Source organism: Lytechinus variegatus, chromosome 2, assembly GCF_018143015.1.
Source record: "Lytechinus variegatus isolate NC3 chromosome 2, Lvar_3.0, whole genome shotgun sequence".
NCBI classification, from domain to species: Eukaryota; Metazoa; Echinodermata; class Echinoidea; order Temnopleuroida; family Toxopneustidae; genus Lytechinus; species Lytechinus variegatus.
The window spans coordinates 83,679,987-83,702,682 of record NC_054741.1 but is presented as its reverse complement, the minus strand read 5'-3'; the positions used below and the strand labels follow the sequence as shown (position 1 = coordinate 83,702,682).

Here is a 22,696-nt window from a genome sequence, read left to right as displayed (position 1 = left end):
GGTTTACCAATATTTGTTTGAAAACAGTTATATGCATGCCAATGATGCCATTATGAATATTCATTAGGTGGGTTGGTGTTATGTCCCCACTTTTTTTCTTACATTATTACATGAAATCATTTTTTTTTATATGTACTTGATGCATTAAATCAGATGTCAATCAAATTATTTTCATTCATGGTGGTCAAAAGTTTAATAAATGGAATTTTGTATAATGTGCAAAACATTTGATTGGAGAATTGAAATCCTCCACTGGCTCATTGCATATATGAGGACATGCATACAACTTTTTTACCCTGAAATAGGCCAAGATTTAAAATGTCATAACTTTTTGTCTGATTGTGATTTAAACTTTGAGCGTTTTGTTTGTCTGATTTTACTTCATCTGTTCAAATCATATTAATTTCAGCCTGGAAACCCCTATATAATGGAGCTTTAGATCTTCAGTGTGGTATTTTTATTATTTTATTGTCATTTATGAATTGAAAAAGTACATCCCATAATTAAGAGGAAAGGTCAAGCAGTACAATTCTACCCATAGAATGTAAGGTTATATTGACATACATTAGTCAATATCTGCCAAAAAAATAATCCCCTTGAAACAATGATAATAGAAGCACGGATGGTGACATTGGCATTGATGCATTGTATTGATATAGGTTGTATCATGACCCAACGATAATGTTTAGTTCACACGACAAAACCAAACTTAAAGATTAATACAAAAGTTCTAAACTTTAATGATTAGCTCGGAATTAGCCCCATGTAGATTCACTTGAAAGTTAGCCATCTTGGAGTTTAGTCGAAGATTAAAACTACTTGGCTTTTGATACAATAGATGGTTCCAAACTGCCTCGGTCACAAGAAGCCCAGTTAACTTTAGTAGGAGAATTTTTTCAGGCTAAAAAATACCGGTTATTCTTGCATTCACACCACCCCAAAAAATATCCTTCGGGATAAGTGTGCAGTATGGTCTGATAAGCAAGCAAGGCATGAGATTAAAAATTGCTAGCTCAGCAGCCACTCACGGCGCCTGCACCCAACTACACGCTGCGCTAGAAGTTCCTGTAAAATGCTTTCACATTGCCAAAATATACCTGTAACCTTGGAAGATCTCGTAATTTTGATAAGTACCTACTATTTAGTGGATATTTTCTATTGTTGAGATTCGTTTTCACACTCCTAGAATTACCTGGTATTTTTTTATCAGGGGTAAGTATCCCGATCAGAAAATACCTTGAACTGACGAAATTCAAGGCAGTTGGAAACCACCTATGTTCGCACATGGGGGGGGGGTCCCCTCTTTGTTGGTTTTATTTGGGTAGACTCAATAGTCAACAAGCTTGAAAGTTGGTTTTCCAGTGCACCCTAGGCATCATCATGACACTTTATATGGTTCTGTGATTTAATAATCAAGTGTCATAAATTATATCCTAAACATTATAGTGTGGATGTTAATCTAATGCTTTATGGCATGTATTCTTTTTCAATGATTAGATTTCATTGATGATTAGCCAACGTATGAACATAACAAATATATGATTGTGATTGTTTCAAACTGAAAGTGTTTGGACATGATTTAGTAATTGCATATATATATATACCATGATGTAATGATTCCTCTTAATAGAAAATAGCCTGAAAATGTTTCCATTTCACCAGGATATTGAAGATGGTTTTATAGATTCACATTGTCATGTGTTTTTGCTGACAGAGTATTTGATTCATTTAAATTACCTACATGAACACTGTGAAGTTCAGTTGAGGGGATTATGATTAATCAAATTATAGAATAAAATAAAAGATATAAAAGATAAAAAGGAACTGGAACTCCTTGATTCAATAAGAAAATGATATTACATACTTGATATAGGGACTAAAATAATTATGATAGCACCTCAATTTTGAAAAAAAAATTGAAAGACTTTCCATTGTTCAAATAACTGTATTAAGGCACAAAATTTTACAAAACGGATTCAAATTTTCAGGAAGAATCAGTCATTAAAAACTGAAGGTCATTACATTTTCATTTTTTTATAAACAATTTGAACCACAAAATTAACAGTCCAATGTAATAAGTATTTTTGAAATCTTTATCATAACTTCTGATTAGTGTTATTTTTGTGATTTCTGTTGAGACAAATAACTGGCAAATATCTGATAATCTTATTTTCATCCTAACTTGTCTAATTTTCAATTCATGTCAGATCAACATTTCAAATTCTGCCTATAGCAAAAATAATCTGCTAATATTTACTCCCGTCTGAAGGCCACTTGTGGGAAGAAAACAGGATTGAACATTAGACAAATACAGCTATGAGAATTCTATGAATTGAGGTGTGTGTTTTCCTCCGAGACGACGACATGTACGCCGCTCACGCATGATCCTAGATGTGCGTGACCTTTGATTGAAAGAGAACAAAAGAAATGTGTGAAAAATATTGAACCATGTACATGTGTTTGCTGTGGAAATACAAACAAGAACTTAAGTACATTGGAATACCAAACACTTCATACAAGTTTGTCTCTAACTATTCCATACGGCAAATGTTTTTGAAGTTGGGCAAATATTTTTCTATAATTTGACTGTTAAGAGCCGTATAGTGTACAAAACGGTCTATTATTACAGTATGGTGGTTATCTATTTCAACTGAATAGAATCATATGTCATCTGACTGTTGGCTACTTGCAGATCATCTTGTCTGTCGATGTTGAAAATGATTTAAAGGGCTATTTTATAATATTTAATAAGAGTTTGAAGTCCCCTTAACATGTTTGAGATTGTATAGTGGCTGAACTGTCTTTGGTATTTTGGGCTGGAATTGTTCCTGTGCTCTGTCTACTGTCTATTCATTCTTTGAATATTCATAATTTTTTTTTCATTATTAGGCTAAAAAGCATAGAGTCAGATTTGTTTACATCAAAATGTCATAGAATTGGTTTTAATACTTGTTTACTTTCTCTCTTGAATGTATTATCAGAGAATGTAGAACTATTTATCCCGTCAACAAAAGAGAGAAATGATGCTAATATTTGAAGCAGTAATCTTGAAATCTAACATTTCATAATTGGTTCCAGAACATGTCTTTGTGAATGAGATGAAATCTAGATTTACACAGACATGATTCAACATTGTGTCTAAAATAGATAATCCATTCCAAAGATTAAAAGGAAATGAAATTTAAACAAAAATATGCTGAACATGACTCCCTGTTGGTTCATCTATAGACTTCTAATCCACCTCCGTTATCATGATTCTAAGGCACTGTTACATAAACTTTGCAATTGATCATAGGGATGATTTCTAAGATTGATAGCATTGATTATTGTGTATGATCAATTGTAAAAGTCAGTCCCACAATCAGTCGCTAAGTTTTGTGATTCAGGGCCCAGAATGGCGCAAGAGATATTGATCCCAAATGCCAACATAGATGATTTGTTTGATAAAAAAGCTTGTCATTTTTTTAGATGCGTCATTTATTATTTATAAAAATCTCCTGCGTAAACATGTGTTAGTAATCTGTGTTTGGTTCACCGCATATTATTCTTGTATGGTATTATGTTGAGGTTTTTATTTACAACTAACCTAATCCAATTTGAAAGATGATATGCAAGCTGTCAGGTTTAAAATGGATCATATTTTGTTGTTTGTATAGGGTGTCACAAAAAATGTTACAGCAGTTCAGGAAGTGCATTTTTTGCATCAATTCTAAACAATGGAGGTTAATAATCTAAGTCACTGAGAAATTAATCTTCTTTTTAATAGATACTTATAATATTCCTTTTTTGCATTTCTGGAAATCAGTTCGATGATATATCTCTTTGAAATATTGAAGATGTCCATTAAGATATATTTACAAGTCAGCACAGGATTAGTGTTTAGTAGTTGAGGTCTCCAAATATATCAATATGATCTAGATGTGTTATGTCTACAATATTTTCTATAACCCCTATAAACTCATTTTTCATAAACATTGTGTCCTTGTTCAGACAAAGCCTGTCTAGATTTATCTTGATATCAAAATAAGTGTCATAAGGCGGTTTCAGACCGCCTCGAAGTTCGCCAGTTCCAGGTATTCTCTGATCGGGAAATTTACCCCGATCAGAAAATACCAGGTATTTTGGTAATGTGAAAGCAAACTACGCGTAATTTCCCCGAAAGAAAATACCCGCTAAATAGTAGGTACTTGGCGAAATTACGAGAACTTTCGTGGGGATTTTTCCAAGGTCGCAGGTATTTTGGCGATGTGAAAGCAAATTACGGGAACTTTTATCCCAGCGTGTCGTTGGGCGCGGCGGCGTGGGTGGCTGCTGGGCTAGTGATTTTGAATCTCCCGCCTTGCCTGCTTATCAGACCACACTGCGCATGCTCGTAACTTCGGGAACTTATCCCGAAGGATGTGTTTCGGGGCGGTGTGAATGCAGGAATAATTAACGGGTATTTTTTAGCCTTAAAAAGTTCTCGTAATTTAATGGGGATTCTTGTGATCGAGGCGGTTTGAAACCACCTATAGACACTGCTGATCAAGAGATAATAAGAAATGATTATATTTTAATGGAATCAAGATAATACATGGGCATGAGTCAATGCTGTACAGACGGAAGTTAATTCCAGGAGCTCTGTTTTCATAGAAAGTTGCCAAACAAAACCCACATACTGTTTGGCATGCATTATGTCTTAGTTTGTTAGAATTTCCAGTTATGGAGGAAAAGAGATTGTTTTGAAAGTTATTGTAAATTTTGAACTAGGTCTTTCTTCCTTCAGAATACGTGTGAAAATAATGCTAAAAAGAAAGAGAGAACATAACATGATTATAGTGTTCGTAGTATTCTTCATGGACTAAAGCAATGTAAAATTGTCAATATTTGCTATTTTGGGGGTATTTCATTTTGCAAAATCAATTGCTCTAGAAATTCAATGTCTTTTTCCTAGAGTCATGAACTGGGACCCATTTAAAAACTTGTCTCTCGTAATGATACCTAATAAGGCAATGTATCTTGCTATGTCTATTAAAATAATCTTAGCAATCACGGGTTGAAGTGACATAAGTTGGTTAAAACCTCTACGACAAGATGTGTTAAGAGCGTAGGGGTTGTCATGGTAACAGATTAACTTAAAGCTCACTTCCTAATGTGATTGGTTGTATCTCAGGTGAAAATTGATGCTTATTTTCTGATTTTCCTGTTTTTGATGTAATCTGATCTTCAGTTAGCTTTAGCTACCCCAGGTGTGTATATTGAGCCAGCAACTTCTTTTAAAGAATACCAGGGTAATAATTCTCAGAGTTTGCTTAAGGGAAACAGGGTACGTTCAAGCTACTAAAAGGATTAGTGGAATAATGAGGGTCACATTAATACATCTATAGACAATATCTTGAACATGATGATGAAAATGAATAGTGATGACAATAAAAAAAAGTTTATATTTAGTTTTCTTAGATGTAAGATGAGAGTTATACTGTCAGCATACATGTAGATAATGGATATCTACCTGTCTACACTGTAGGTTGCTCTTTATTTATTCTATTACAAACACTCTTATTTTGTTTTTCTTAGTTATATTGGTTTTTAAGATCAGTATAAAACAAAACTTATACTGAAGGGAAATGGGTTGGATGTTCAGTATTTTTTAGAATGAAAATTTGTAAATGAGTTTCAGAATAAGTGAAATATAGAATTTTGACAAATCAAATTTATGATTACTAAATTCCTATTTGTGCTCTCATGAAGAGTTTGTTATTGTTCCATGTTATCAAAGGCAATTATTCTATGCATAATACTGAACTGGGTGGATTAAAGAAGCTGAGTGTACTTTGAAATGATTGATGGATATCGAGACCACTAAACTGTTATTATAAACCATATGTTATTTCCTGTTCTGCGTCATTGGTAACAACGAGTGCTAACACGTACAGCACCTGGCTTTATTGACGTCTTTGAAAATATGCTTTCCAATAAATATTCTTTACGTACACATGAATGTTGTGAGATGGACTTGAAGTAGGTTTGGGGATGGAGGGGGGGGGGGGCAGGGCCTCTAGTCTATAAATATAGTCTAATATAGGCTAATCTTACGTCAATTTTTAGGTCAGGAGCTAAATTAAAGGTACAGGGTAAGCTGGTAGGCAATATGTAGCATTTCCATACACCCCCCTCCCATTTCATTTTCAGTCCAGCATATTAAAATTCCCCCACAGTCATGTTCTTTGGACCACACATCCCTTATTTCCTTTACACTGGGGTACATGGGGTACAGTTGATTTTTAATAGGATTGTATTAATCACAATAGTAGGTGAATGAAATAACAAGTCTTATAGGATTACAGGTGGAACATTTCCTGCCCCCATTTAATCCCTCAGAACCAACAAACCACAGGTCTTATTGTCAACATGTTTGTTTCTTTGTCTACTCCTGTATATAGTCTATAACTCTTGATTTAGGATTAAGAGAGAGACATGTTCTAGGATGGATTCAATGAGAGTCATGAGGAAAGTTAACAAAGATAATTAAATTAAACCATTTCATGCCACCACATTTTGAAACCAACGTCCAAAATAAATTTCAAGAAGTACATGTGTAGGAGAGTGAACCCATTTGAATCGTCTTAATATCCTAATCGATGAGACAGACCAATGAATGTTTCAGAAATAAAGTACAGGTGTTTTTTTTATTAAATGAGCACATAGAGATAATGGTATGCGCTCTATAGACACCATATTACTAGTTTTATCATTTGAATGTTGAGACCACATGCTATACATCTATGCAAACAAGATTTGTGATGTCATACATGAACAACTTCCTTATTATGTTTGTAACATTTAATTCTCTTTTTTCATTAATTCCATCTTTAATAGATAAGTAAAGGTTAGTGTTTATGGAATGAAAGGAAATACAGGTTTCACAAAAAATATATTAAAATGGCTGTACAGTTTTCATTAAAATGAGCAAAAGGGAGATCTTTTTTGGTATTTATGTTTTGTCAATCACATTGTGCTTAAATCAAATGATAAGACAATGTTCATGAACATGTTTTATATGGGAGATTCAGAATAACAAAAGTATCTTATAATTATCAAGGTGTTTTCTTGGCAAAACCGGAACCAAAGATTACATTAAAGCATGATCTAATGAACATGATGTACATGTAAATGACCAGTAGAGCATTGACCCTATAATGAAGCTATTCAAGAGATGTTTAATATTACATTGTGGTCAGGCTTGTTTATCCTATGACAGAAATTAAGGTTATATTGTTTCTTGGCAGGTGTGGGAGTGTCTAGTCTAGACATCAGACCTTGTGTCACATTCAGAGAGAGTCTGTGGGTGTAGACTATTCAATTGTCAGTTTCACATCTTTTTGTTTTTCATAGGATGAGGTGGGTTAATGTGGGCTGGGGTTGCATGACCTTTAAAGAAAGTTTTCAGCTGAAAAATTGATGAGAATAGAAGAATAGCATTAACCATTAGGATTTGTCATCAGCTTTGAGTTGAGTTTCCTTGTATACGTGGGATTATTTGAGGTTAATCAATTCATCACGTGTTTTTTTAATAAATTGCATACATTGCATATTGCAGGTGAGATAGTTCTATAAACCTAACTCCCATCAATTATTTGACCACATGCTCTTGTGGTATACATGACTGCATGATGAAGGATATATTAGAGAACATGGAATACACCAACCATGTCACACTTCATGAATATTATGTGTCTGATATGGTTAAGATTATGATGTAGCAATGATAAACATGTTTGTGTAATATGCATGAAGCTACAAAATGAAGCTTTTAAGAACAAAAGGATTTTTGGCGCCGCTTTTCTGACGGCGGCGGTGTCGTCTACATCGAAATCTTAACCAAATGTCATCATAACTCAGAAAGTATATGGACCTAGATCATGAAACTTGGAAATAAGGATATTCAAGTATTACTGAACATCCTGCCGGAGTTTCTGGTCACATGACCAAGGTAAAAGGTCATTTAGGGTCAATGAACTTAGATAATGTTGGGGGTATCATTATTGAAATCTTAACCAAGGAGTTTTTGAAATGTCACCATAACTTAGAAAGTATGTGGATCTAGTTAATGAAACTTGGACATAAGGGTAATCAAGTATAAATCATTGATTTGCACACATTCTTAGGTCACAAGATCATGGTCAAAGGTCACTTTGGGTCAATGGATAATTGGACATAGTATTTTATTATTTTGTGAATACATATAATTATTCAATAGCTGTTTTCAAAGTCAGCACTGCTACAACGTAATGCAGGCGAGTCTGCCAGAGGCGTTCCACTTGTTTTATTATGCTTGAAGCATATATCACTATGAATATGTTTTGTCTGTCATAAATAGTCCTAGCCTTGTATGAAGATTTACTAATCTTGACCTGTAAAGTTTTCCTTACATAATGATTTTGCTGATTAAGCTAAGCTTAAAAGCCAGACTCATTCAGAATCTGTGTGACATTTATAACATACATGTAGATGATAACAGAGGCATGCATTTCTTGAAGACAGGGGTAGTTCTTTGAGAATTTTCCTTTTCACCTAAAAAAATTAGGAAAATACCGTCATTTTGAAAATGTCACCAAAGATGATATAATGAACATATTGGTACATGTAATATAGTCATTCAAGAGCTGTTATCTTCCAGACATCATAATACTGAGTTAGTGATTTTGTTACAAACCAGCCAACGTTACAATGTTTCAGACTTCCCTGGCAAGAGACTACTTGCTCTTAAAAAAAAAGGACCTGTTGCTTCAGGGACCCGTTTCATAAAAGATACAATCAACTGTGTACAATTACTAGTACTTGTAAATATTAATTGGAGCTGTTTTATAGTCTTTATGTAAAGTGGACCCTGATTTGATTTAAACTCTATTGTTTTTATTGCTTTATTTTGTAGATAATGCATGAGATTCATGCTGTATTATCTTTGTGATATTTTAGCTTTCTTCCTTCTCTCTTTCCCTTTTGTTTTATTTCTCCCTCTCTCTCTTTCTTTCTCTCTATCTCTCACACACACACACACTTCTCTGTCTCTCTCTCTTACTCTCTGGCATTCTTCATAGCATAAGATCTCAGGAAATGACCGTGCAGTAAACCTTGCCTAATATGGGATACGTTCGGCAAGCTAAACACAATCCCACATCTACTCTGTTTCCTCTCAGTTTGTCAGTCTTTTTTCACGGATCCAGTCCCAGTGTTAGTCTCTCCAATCCATGCTTGCCGTTCCAGGCAACACCCCCAATCAACTCAAGTTTTTATGTGACAGGAAGTCATGAAAACTCGGCTATAAGCTAGATTTTCAATGAGTATTAGTCGGTTCTAAATCAAATAGTTGAATTCCATGAAACATACATGTAATTATCCTAAGTATATATGATCTGTTATAGCTGTGGAGTAATTGGTCACGGTAATTGATAGTAATTAATGATCCTTCAGGAAATCTTAAAAATCCAATAAAATTAAGAGCTTCTTGATAATTGATTTATTTCAGTAGATCATCCCCAGATATTGAACCTTCTGCAGTTTAGTGATCAGATCTGGAAAAACCAATCAAATCTTTTAAAAGAAGACGTTCAAGAAATCATCAATTTACTCTTGATCCACATAATTACTAGTAATAAATTACATCGGCACTTTAAGTAATAACTCATCTGTCACATGGTCAGAGGGCTGGTTATCAATATTAAATAAAATTCAAGTGATTTGAAGTGTGAGTTACAGAATTTCTGAAAAATATTCATGATGATTACTTTAGCACCTGCAAGTCTTGTCTTTTTATGAACATGATATATTTGCAAGATTCAATGAAACACCATATTTATACATATTACCTAACATATAAATGTTTAACATGATAATGCAGTATAATACATACCAAACTATATTCAGTACCTTGTAAAACTAAACATAGCTTGCTGATCAATGGTAGGGCTGAGTTTGATTCTTGATAACATTGATAATTATATGCAATCAAGCAAACAAATCAACTTTACTATCATCTGCTAAATCTTGTTTTACATCATGGTCCATGGTTACATTGAGGTTAAGTTTAGACTCATTCCTAAGTGGTTAGACATTTATTCTACCAGTTGGTTTCATATGCAAGGTAATTTTAAGCTAATGAATAATTTGAATCATTTGTGAGCCTGACTTCTTCATTTTGTATGTTTTACAATGCAGGTAAACTGTTTGAAAGCTGTTACACACAATGAACATGTATACTTTTCTATCTAGAGTACTGTTCAGCATTTCTTTATTTTAACAAGCATTTTATCATTGCTTTAGAATCAAATTGAAATGTATTTTCCAGTATGAATTTGAATAATACAAATTTGAACTTTTGTTAAAATTATCATTGACATGCATTGATAAGATCAGGCCTCATAAAAAATGCACTGTTCAATCATTTTGCCTAAAATTCATTAAAAAATAAATCCCCCTTCTATGAAAATCACAAGTTTGAATTGTTAAGATGAGATAAAGCATTTTGAATTTTCAAGGAAATAAAATAATGATGTAGTACATATATCTGTAAAATCTGTCCCTGATCCAAGTATTAAAGGCCTGGTCACACCGCCTGAGCGTTGTTGGAGCGGTCGAAAAAAAAGAGAAAAAATCATCACTGCTCGCTACTGTTCACCATTTTCGATTTCGATTGTTTTTTTTTGTCTTCGATTTTTTCCCCAATTTTGTGAGCGAAATTCGACCCTCTCCCTACCACTCCACGACCACTCCAACAACGCTCAGGCGGTGTGACCAGGCCTTAAAGACTACATTGATGATTATAGGTCCTTGTAGCACACAGTCCTACAATGTACAGTACAGATACATGTAGTCTAGTAATCATTTCTTGGTTCAATTTAAAATTGTTTTATGTGTTTTTTGTCATATTTTGGAATATTGTATACCAATCTATAGATTTTGTTTAAAAACATGGTACATGTCTGTATGTTGGTGAAGTCAATTACTAGTAATATTAAGTTTCTTGAATGAACCTGGTGTTTGTGCGTACAGTGCACACGTATAATGTACTTCTTTTTTAAATCATTCTGTGTAAAATAAGAAAGGGAAGTCATTCAGAAAATGAAGTAGATTGCAAATGGTCATGTAAGTAAGATATATATTTTGGATTTCTATTATGTTAGAATTAAAATATATGTTAAGGCACTGTGTATATGATTTTGCTTGTATTTTTTAAAGAGATTTGTGTAGTTTTGGGATCAAAATTTGGTGTTGAATAAGCAGAAATTGTGTAGAAAAATACAACTTTACTACAAACAAAATAATAAAAAATATTTAGGGGGACATATGGAATAAAATTATGGTCTTAAATCATCAAGTTACCAGATAATTAAATGAGCAGTGTGAATCCCATACACTGCTTTCCCAAATTGATTTCTATCTGAAATAATGTCTGCTGCCATCTATCGTTGAATACACTACAGTTTCATTCTATTTTCCTCTCTCGATGCAAATGTAACTGAAAGAGAAAAATGTACTTTATAATTTTGGGAAACAATTTACTAGATATTTCAGTTAATGAAAACTTTAATTAAAAAAAGAAAAAAGAGCTTGGTTTGTTTTTCTCATGTTACAAACATTAAATAATGATCCCTGTAATACTTTATTCATCTTAATAGCTTCTTTAAAAGGTGTTTTTGGTGATGTAATTTGCTGATAATTATTCTTGTCTACTTTATAATATGCCTCCCTCCAATCTGCACATTATAGTTGAAAACAAAATCTCATTTGATTGTGTTAATCTGTTTTGTAAACTCTTAATGTTCCTCAAACCCAGTATTGTCAAATGTTCTATTCTTTAAACACAGTATTAATCACATAATGCACAATTCTGTGGTTATGATTTCTTTCTTTTCTACATGTGTTCTTTGATATCAGAAAGGTGTTTATAGGAGTTACTCCAAACAAACACTGTTTGAATTCCCTATCGAACCCATTCTTGAGTCCTTTGACATAAAAATTAACAATCAAACATTTGCTAGATTTTAATGATAAACATTGTTAGAAAATAAAGTCAATCATGGAAAAAAAAATTGATTGATAAGTTTTGTGTCATTGGGCTCTTAAAAGAACACAATTTTCTTCATATTCATTCATCCATCCAATAAGTGTGAACTTTTATATTTTTTCAGATTTATTTTCAGTTAATTTTCTAATTGATCAAAATGAAAGCTTTACAAACCTATTTGCCTTATTTACATGTTAAACTGTATGTAGTATTTATCTGTCACATGTCAGATTTACATCTCCTCTTGTAAAACAGAATTTGTCCTCAGAAAATTATTTCCTTGCTTTTAAAAGTGAGAATTTGTGGAGTATGTTGTCTTTAAATTCTGTGTAATAACTTGTCTACAAGAAATGAAATCTGTTTCACAATTATGTTGTTGAATATTGTGATGTTGTCTTGTGACATCTTAGCTTTGTTTTAAATTCTTTGACCAACACAAAATATGACATGGTTCTTTATCTTCATGTGAAGGAGTTTTCGTAAAATTTACACCTTTTTGTAAATCAAGGTAAATTGATTTATTATGGAATGAAAATTTCTCCCTTTTGTGAAATTTTGATGTTTTATTGGACCAAATGGCATGATACTAAAGTGGGGCATATTGCTTAAATCTGATTAACCAAAATATTTTCTACTTAAGGATACACGATAGCCAAAATTGAACTGTTATCTATTATTTGTTTATTATGAATATTCAATATATTTGTGGATTTTCTTTTGATATAGAAGTATCGTGGTCACAAGGAATAGGATATAATTGTTGATATTGTTCCATGTATAATGAAGAGATTCTTATACATGTATGTATATTTCTTGTACATGTACAAGTGGAGTATGTTTTGGTTAATGTAAGATATTGACAAACATATTATATTTTTACTATTGTATGGGGAGATGTTTTCTAATGGTCAAAGGTTAGGTAGAAGGATGGAAAGAAAGGGTTTTGCATTGATTGGTTTTAATAGGAATGGATTGTGGCTTTAGTTTTGCTTTGAAAAGTTTAGAATTAGTGTTTGCATGATAACGGTAACATGTATTTTTTCCATGTATATTGTTTTTTAAATTGCTCCTACACTTGATGATACAAAATGTGTAATTGAAATCAAATTATTTTGATGTAATCTATTGTTATTTTTGTATATTGTATGCTTGCTTCATTAGTATATATATGTGAAGATATATATATCAAAGATTATATTTGCAATATCAGAGTATAATTTAGATAGAAGATTGGTTCTTGTGATGATCAATGTTCACTATTTTTGTTAAAGAAATGCACTTGTATACTGTATATGTGTGTTGTAAATAATGTCAATGAGAGACTAACTTACAAGGGGTAGCATGACCAAGAAAGGCTTAAGAATCACATTGGAAATATTCTTTTCAATGTCTTTGGGCACATGTATGTACATGTAGGTGGCCACTTTTTAGTAAGTTTGAGAGGTTTTTTCAAGGTAATCTCTTCATTGTTTTGTTTCCTTGTTTGTAATCTTTGGTTGTGGGAAATAGATTGAAAGAATGAAAAGATGGAAAATTGATCCGTGAAATAAATGATTAAACAAAAATATACAAAACTGTCCCGTGTCTACAATTGTAGTGAAAATTTGCAATGAGTTTAACATCTAGAATAAGAGAGAGAATAAGGGTGAGGGTGAAGATGATAGAGATGGAGGGAGAGAGGGGTGAGAAGGGTATAAGGGAGATGGGTTCGGGAGGAGGAAGTGTGAGGGATTGGAAAGGGGGAGGCTGACAGAGGTAGATCAAGAAGTTGGAGTGATTGGAAAAGATGGAGACAGAGAAGGGGCAGAGAGCTCTCGATGTTGGAATAGAAATAGAAAACAGGAAAAAAAGAGAGTAAGGGAGAGAAGTATACATTAAAGGGGAAGTTCACCCTGAAGAAAACTCTGTTGTAAAAATAGCAGAAAAAATAGTAAACAATATTGGTGAAGGTTTGAGGAAAATCCGTTAAAGAGTAAGAAAGTTATTAGAGTTTAAAGTTTTGGATTTGTGACGTCATAAACGAGCAGCTGCCCCATGTGTTGTGTAATATAAAATGCATGAATTTCAAATTTTGTATGGTTCCTGATGACTTAATTTTGTTTTCTATTCATGATCGGGTGTGAAATGATTTTTCTATTGATATACAAAAGCTACAGTGAAAACCATTTTCAATTTTCTGAGAAAATGACATTTCCTTGACTTTTTACCATTCGCTATGTAGGAATGCTGCTCGCATATGACGTCACAAATCAAATAATAGAAATTCTAATAACTTTTTAATTATTTGATGAATTTTTCTCAAACCTTCGGCAATATTTTTTTTTCTGCTATTTTTACAATAAACTTTTTGTCAGGGTGAACTTCCCCTTTAAGGCCCAGTTTACAAGAAGTTTAAGAGGGGATACAAAATCATGAACTATTAAATATTTTTGGTGTGACCAAGCATATCTAGTGCCCTTTTCAAAAAGGTGCAATTATACTTGGACCTGGGCTCCGTAACACAAAGGTTTGCGATGGATTGCAAATATGAAAGAACCGCACTGATTGGTTCCTGGTCAGTATTTAAAACCAAATGCGTGTGTAACATTGATATTGATTGGTCAGTTCATTTAGCAATTGATCGCTATTCTTTGTGTTACGGAGCCCAGAATCTCTGTTAATGCTTTTGTATGCCCTCCTAGGTTAGACTGCTTTTGGGCCAACATGTCTTACTCATCATCACCATCATCATAATCATCATCATCACCATCATCATCTTAATCATCAACACTATCATCATCATAAACACCCATCAATCCCTCATCACCAGTATCAGCATGGGCATCATCACTATCATATACCACCTGTAATATTAACATTTTCATTTATGAAAACGGCTAGTACATGTTTTAATGAGCCCACCAACTGATTTTAATGGTTGTTGGATGATGGTATTATTGGTAGGGTAGTGTCGCAATGAATGACAAGTGCACATCATGAAACTCATTTCAGAACCCTAATTCAGCACTATCATCACACTCATTAGATAACACAATAATTAACTCCACAACAGATGGCGCCAGACTTTGTTCTCTATCATTGACTTTAATTTCATTCTTGTGAATTGAAGTAATGACCTACAGAATACAGATGATTTCAGATTTGAGGCAACAGGGATACAGTTCTTGAGGCAGTCAAACTAAAAAAAAATAAAGATTATCATGCAGAAACAAATAATATCAGATTGCAGGTGGAACATTACAATAGGCGAAATAACTAATTCTTATACTGCTGATAGTTTTGTAAAGTGCAATTTGACATGGGCAAGAAAAAAAAGTTCTACAAATAATGAGCAAATCACACACATCAACTGGAAAACCTACACAGCTAGAAATTTTAGGTTCATTGTGGTTGGAAATAAAACATTTGGAGATTGAAATAGGGAAATTGATAGTCACTCACTCACACTGAATACTCGAATTATCATCTGTACAGGGATGACCCAGATCCCATAGCCAATCCATTGAGAAAGTAATCTTATAGACAATTTTTTTATCTGTAACCTGTATAGAACATTCTCCAAATTCCAACTGGAATAGGTCATAATTCTTGATCCTTTAAACAAAAACCAATTAACTTAGAAAAATTTAATTAGATTGTCATTTTTAAACGTTGATTGACCCACACAAAAGTATGGTAAATTGAGATCTTAAAAACTGATAGCTGGAGATAATGATGAGAAGGTAATACTTAATATACTTTATCAATAATTTTCTCTGTACAAAATACTTCAGATAAGAGGCACTTAGCATTTTTATATAAAAAAAAACAATCATGGTGATTTTTTAAACACAACTTGCTTGGGCAAACATTTTTAAACCAGACATGTCACTTCAAAAAAAAATTAAATCTATACTGCTTCTTTTCATATACAGACCTTAAAGATTATTTTGTGCTGTCAATACATTTTATACTACACAAAATGATTAAAATAATATATTACTCACAAACCCTCCTCCTTTCAGTTTCTAATTCTAAAGAAAATTCTTAAATCAGTTGATTATCTTAAGAAATGTGAGATGACAAACATTCAATTAAATTCAAATGATTATCATCTTGCTTTTTTTAATATTTCATTTCAGTGAAAACTGTAAATGCCTAAAGCGTAATCTTATATAGTTAAACATTACTTCTTTCAAAGTTGATAGTGATATAATTTTATAACTTGTGAATGGATTATCGAATACACCACAACTAATTAATTCAATATTCTCCTTTTTAATACAAATATCCAAAGTTACAGATCATTTATTTAAACATTTGGTCTCAAATTTGATTGCATGATAAAAGGTCTCTGGAATTGCTATTAAAAGAATAATTGATAACTACTGTTCTCTATACCACTAATAATATTTTATGCAAGTTAATTTAAAAAATTCAAATATTCAGCTCAATCTTTTCAAAACAAAAATCATTTGTCAATGAACTTGACATGTTAAACATATGGTACTTCTTTGCAAATAGAATTTTCTACCTGAGAACTTGAAAAGGTCTATCTAATGAATAATCCGCTTTATTTGTTTTAAATGGTTATCAATAGGATTTGAAGTTCTCTGATTCTTAAGAGTTTCGATCTTTGTTGAAACTCCCGACCCTGGTTACACCACATAGCTAGGGATATTATACAGAATGAAGTTATAAAGGGAGGCTAATAATCATATGCAGCATAATTTCATACATTAAGTTATCAAAAGTACTTCTATTTTAATCATTTCATAATTTCAAATAATGAAATTGTAAAATATGAACTTAAAATCGATTCCAAATTCACATCTTCATTAATCAGTAAGCTAACAATTTTGTTGTAAATTTGCTGAGTGCCTTAAGCACCTAATTAAGATGAAAAGTGCGCTATGAAAACCTTACTTATTATCTATCACTATATTTCAAAGTGTTACTTCATGGCCCTTCATCTATACATATCCAATCAATACAACTGCAGTTTATTATTACATTCTTATTTACATGCCGTGATTGTGATTTGTAATAATGGCTCGTTTATATTACAAGGTAGACATAATTAGTACTCTGTTGATGTATAGAGATGGTCCTTCAGCTTAGGTCAGAGATAGCTACACATTGGTTCAAGTATTCTGTGTACAACTTCTCCTGGAGAACAAAGAGACAACCAAAAAAGAAGAAAAGACAATTGTAATTAAAGACTGCAACAATGAATACAAAAAGTGATTTTTTTTTCTACCACACCTAATAAAGCATGTAAAACTAATTTGGCCTCGTTAGGGTATTATGAGCCCTGTGTGTTCATATATTCCAGTGCAAGTGCCTACTTTCAATGTGCAGATGATACCACACATGGGGTGGCTCAGTGGTATAGCATAGGTTGTGGGTTCGAAAAAGACTGAGTTATATGGGACCTGCCTTCGTCCTCAGCGTTCATCATTTAGATTGGAGAAGGGTAATTATAGCATGTTATATTACGCAGGGCCTGCTGGAGGAGCAGTTTTCTAACTGAAGTGTCTACCCAGGGTAAATAAAATATTTTTATTATCATCGCATACTGATTGATATCTTACCTTTGCTCCCTTTACTTGTTTCTGTACATACTCTCTCTGTTCACTGAAGTACCTCTTCTCTTTACGACTCAATGTAGGCTTTAATCTGTATTAGGATGACAATATATAAAACAAATGATTAATGACCATTATAATCAGGTTTACCACTTGGTCATTGATTACCAGAGAAATGTTACATAAATACAGATAAATCATTATTATGTCATTTCAAGGTGAAAAGGATTTTTCATCACAATGATTGAACCGATAGCCAGGATATATGTACATTACATTCCAAGCCAAAGTCATACAACAGCATGAAATTGATAAGCACCCGAGGTATTCATGTATTGCTTCATATCAGATTACGCATTTAACTTGTACTTTCATTAATTGGAAAACAAACAAACTGAAAATTCATGCTCAGAATCTCAGAGAAAAGTTATGTCTCTATATAAAGACACATACCTGGTACCCAACTATTAAACCTTAAGACTACATACTAATCTGAAGGACGAACGAGTGCCTCCGCAATCCAATCCAAGGTTCTACTCTATACATAGGATAACTATGTCATTATGGCGATAACCATGGCAACAAGGCTCTGTAGCCAATCAAAATCAAGGTTCCTATGGTCATTACCATAATGGAAAAGTTTTCATGTATCATGGGTTTATAAATACAATAGTACCAATTACAATGTACTACCAAAAATGCATAGATGATACTTTCTAAAGGCGTTGATTTAATAAGATTTTTCTTTAATTTGCCTTAACTTCTCACTTAATCGAGTATGAATATCCTGTCTGTTCATAATTATGCAGAAAATACGAAAAATTAAGTCTAGAATCTGATTTATTGGAGATTGAATTACAATTATACAATTCCAACCGCCAACTCAATAAGAACTTTCAGAGATTGTGTAAATGAGATTGCACTTGATATAGCCATAACTAGATACTAAACAATCCTGGGATTTGAAATATTGATGAGGACAAGGACTGGAAAGAGGGCTTAGAGTCCTTGATAAACAATAAAAGATGGATGAAATTTTATCCCCCCCCCCCGGTCATACTCCCAGGTACATGGATGTTTAGAATAATAACCGCAAAGCAATCAATCTTTTAATCCTTTATCAGAAATAGAAATAAATCCAAATTCACATTTTAAATTGACAAATAAGAGCAACGCCCATATTCTAAACATCCTTGTACCTGGGAGTATGAAGGAGGAGGGGGAGGAGGATGAAATTTCATCTGTCTTTTATTGTATACCACGTCCTTGTCCTCATCAATATTTCAAATCCCAGAACTGTTGAGCATCTAGTTATGGCTATATCAAATACTATCTCATTCAACATTGAGCATTTCTATATGTTCATTCCCCTACCAACACCATCCATTAGTCTCTCTATAGGGTTAGTGATTTCTAATTTCAATTTAAAAATAGGAATGGGGGATGCATGACTGTACAGAAACATATGTAAAAAAAATTCCTTCCTACTGATATCCAAGGTGGATATTAATTTCTACACATTTAAAATGCAATCAATCATTTTAACTTCTCACAGGAATCTTAAATGAAAAAAAAGGTGGGGGAGGGGAAATACATGTTATAACAATGTATATTTGTAAACATATTATCAAAGCAAGCCTATTGTCTAAATCAAACAGAAAAGTGCAATATACTTTTTTATTCATAGATTATGCAATAAGGGGGGGTAGTGTTTGTAGAAATTTTTAATTCTATTTATATTGAACATACAAGAGGCTCGCTAGACAAAGCAACACAAGTAAACTTTAATGCGAGTTATTTCAATTTAATTCAGAATACCCCAGGGAGGAAATGAGACTGACATTACCTACTTCTGCAAGTCTCTTATGCAATATTTCATACATAACACCCCCCTCCACATTGCATAACAGGAAATGAAAGAGACATAATAAAAGAGCTATGAGTCTTTAATATATAAACCAGTCTGAGCTAGACTATTTATAGATTACCAAGTTCTCTCATATTCATATCAATTCCACACTAAACAAATAACATTAGACTATCACCTGCTACAAAATACCAGTATGTAGAATTTTATCATAGGGCATAATGGTTATGTGCTTATCAGATATTGAATGATTTCAATACATAGAGCAAATATATCTGCTAGTCTTGCTTTTTTTTCCATACCAAGTAGTTGATGCATAAGTCCTTATACCTCCTTCCAACCCAGACATAATGATGTAATCGCACAAATTGATTTAACATGCTATGCCATGCCAGCATATTGCATTACATGAATGATACCGCTCTGGATATAGCAACAGCAGGGGGCCTCCCTTAACATTTAAACAGGAAGTCATTAACAGGTGAATAGCTAGCTGTCTGTCTGGATCTCATTTTGATTCTATTCAATCAATCCAGGATTTATTCTCTCACATATTCCCACTGTGGTTATTCATTTTTGTTGTGTCAGAATCCCTTCAATAATTATTCATAGATTCACATTTATTTGTTCCATTTACAGGTTGAAATGAAAATATATTTAAACGTTTATTGGAAAACATTTTATGCTCTCTCATTAAATTAATCCTATGCATTTTCATTTCATTTCAATAACCATGAAATCTTTACCAGTTTGTAGCCGTTCAGTAAATGTGTGTTCACTTTCACTGCATATCTTTATTGGAAGATGTGAACGAAACAAATTTCTTATTTGGATGAATAAAGACAAACTTTGAACTCTGCCTACCACCGATTTTTTAATAAGAAAAAAGTTCCTTAATCACAAGGGTTTTAAAAGTTCATATATTAGTTCAGTTCAGTTTTTCCATTTATTTTTACATACATACTTAAGTCTAGTTCCAAAGAATTGCTAATATTGGAAGTTTTGTTAACCATCTTTTCTCCATATTTTAATGGTGAATTATGGGATTTATTACCCTGGTGGGTGTTTTATAAAGCTGTTTGTAAGATACGAATGACTTTACGCACGACCGGTGATCCTTTCTTGTGCTATGTGATATCCTTATTTAATTGATTTATGACCCAAGAACATGTTCCAGTTGTGCGTAAAGCAGCTTTATGAAACACCCACCTGGATCTATAAATTAGATCTTTATACCCACCTTGTTGAAAGCTTAGCAAAGAGGAGAAGCAGGAAGCATATAAGAGCTATACCAATCATAGCATGCAGATGATACTCAACAGGTATGGTATGCCAAATACCTCCTATAGGACTCTGAAAAAAAAAGAAAAATTAAATATGATAAAATTCATCATCATCACCATCACCACCACCATCAACACCACTACCACCAAAATCACCACCACCACCATCACCACCACCACCACAATCATCTTCATCAAAATCATTGTCATTGACCAATCCACCATTATCACTACCATCATCGCCACCGATACTGATATATCAACATCAAAGATAACCACCAACACCCCACCCAACCCCCATCACCCAGAATCTTATTTACCAGGTATGATTTCAGCATGGTAGCTCCATCTTCTCCTAGTAAACCTGATGTGAACTCATCAGACACTGTACTGGCCAAGAAGTTAATGAACAGAAGAAATGGAAGCAACAATCCAAGGGCGTAGAAGATCAATGATTTACCCTTAGCTCGGAAGTTGTAGGAATTTGCTTGCCTATGAAAAATACAAAATAAAGAGACTAGGTTATTCAAAAATAAATATTTGAAATACTAATAGTGCATCATTGTAAACTATTTAAGAAGGACAATGACCCATGTCATATTCAATATTTTTCATTCAATAATCATAGATCATAAAAAGAAATATTTAGATGTATGAATTGATAAGGGCAGATCAATGGTACACAGAAGCAAACTATGGTATGTGTACTTATGGAGTGAGGTTTCTCAAAAATCAAAGGATATCAAAAGACATTGGAGCGACATCACACTCTCAATCTGAGGAAATGATCAGTGGCATACAGACAGGTCAATTCATTCAGCTCCTAAATTTTCTGATACATATACAAGTATCATCAGGGGGTGCTTAATGTTTACAATTGTATTTTTGTACATGGTTTGCGACATAGACTTACAATTAAACTTAAACAATTTGTTGTATCTAGTCACAGATTTTGTAACATAATGATTTGTAATCAATTGCAAACCTGTATAAGAAGGATTTTTAGTACCTCCCCGCAGCTCCTTGGTATGCAGAATAAAAGTGCACAATTACATCTTTGTGTATTCTTAGACCAGGGGCTGCGTCTTACAAAGAGTTACAATTGATCCAATCAAATCATAACTAAGGAAATCCATCAGTGTCATAATATATTCTACAGGAAAATTGCACAATCTCCTTAGTAAACAGAGAGAATCACACTGAATCTTCAAGAGAACAATGAATGTATGAATATACATCATAGAAAATATTTTGAACAAACATGCATGCATGTTAGATGATGACGTTGCTGGCCGTCCATAGTTGTTATTGATCGGATCAATCGCAACTCTATGTAAGATGGGGGCCCAGATCAACAAATATCATGAATTACAGAGATGGGAAACTACTTACCTGTCTTCATCTAGCTTATCATCAATGAGTCTTGAGATGTGTTCACAATCAGTCTCTAGAGTATTGAGTGTGTTCTGAATGGTTTGTTTGATCGTTTTCTCTATATCCTTACAAACCTCTTCTATCTGGTTCACACATCGACTCTAAAAGATCAGAAAGGAATGAAAAATCATTTAATTTCAAGTCAAAGCATTCTTGAAGGTATATACCATTACACATTCATTCATTTCAGACTGCATTTCATGTAATGGCTTGTCAGGGATTTTAAATAAAAAATTTGCCCTAGGCCAATCAAATGCATCAATTTCACTGATGAATTTGCTCTCAACCAATCAAGATTAAAGGATTTCAGTACATCTTAACACTTGTCTGTGAAAATTTCAAACAAGGCAAGAAGATTGCCCTGATCCACAGAAGTTTAAGGCATCTCACTAGGAGAAAATCCCACTTAGCATCTTCCAAGGCAGCTTTTCTTCATTTCCTATCATTTGGTGTATGCAAAAATGGGAGGATTAAGAGCAAAAACACTGAGCAATAGTCC

General features: G+C 33.1%; 1 protein-coding gene across 1 annotated transcript in view; it reads right to left on the bottom strand.

The window, feature by feature from the left end:
* Positions 1-15,121: 15,121 nt before the first annotated feature.
* Positions 15,122-22,696, bottom strand: part of LOC121406990 — a 28,854-nt gene continuing 21,279 nt past the window's right edge. Inside the window, exons 9-13 of the mRNA XM_041597863.1 lie at positions 22,156-22,298; positions 21,084-21,255; positions 20,721-20,833; positions 17,620-17,704; positions 15,122-17,194 (exon numbers count right to left, since the gene is read on the bottom strand). Coding sequence (XP_041453797.1) covers positions 17,138-17,194; positions 17,620-17,704; positions 20,721-20,833; positions 21,084-21,255; positions 22,156-22,298 — 570 coding nt within the window. The 3' untranslated portion in view covers positions 15,122-17,137. The remainder of the gene's footprint in view (positions 17,195-17,619; positions 17,705-20,720; positions 20,834-21,083; positions 21,256-22,155; positions 22,299-22,696) is intronic.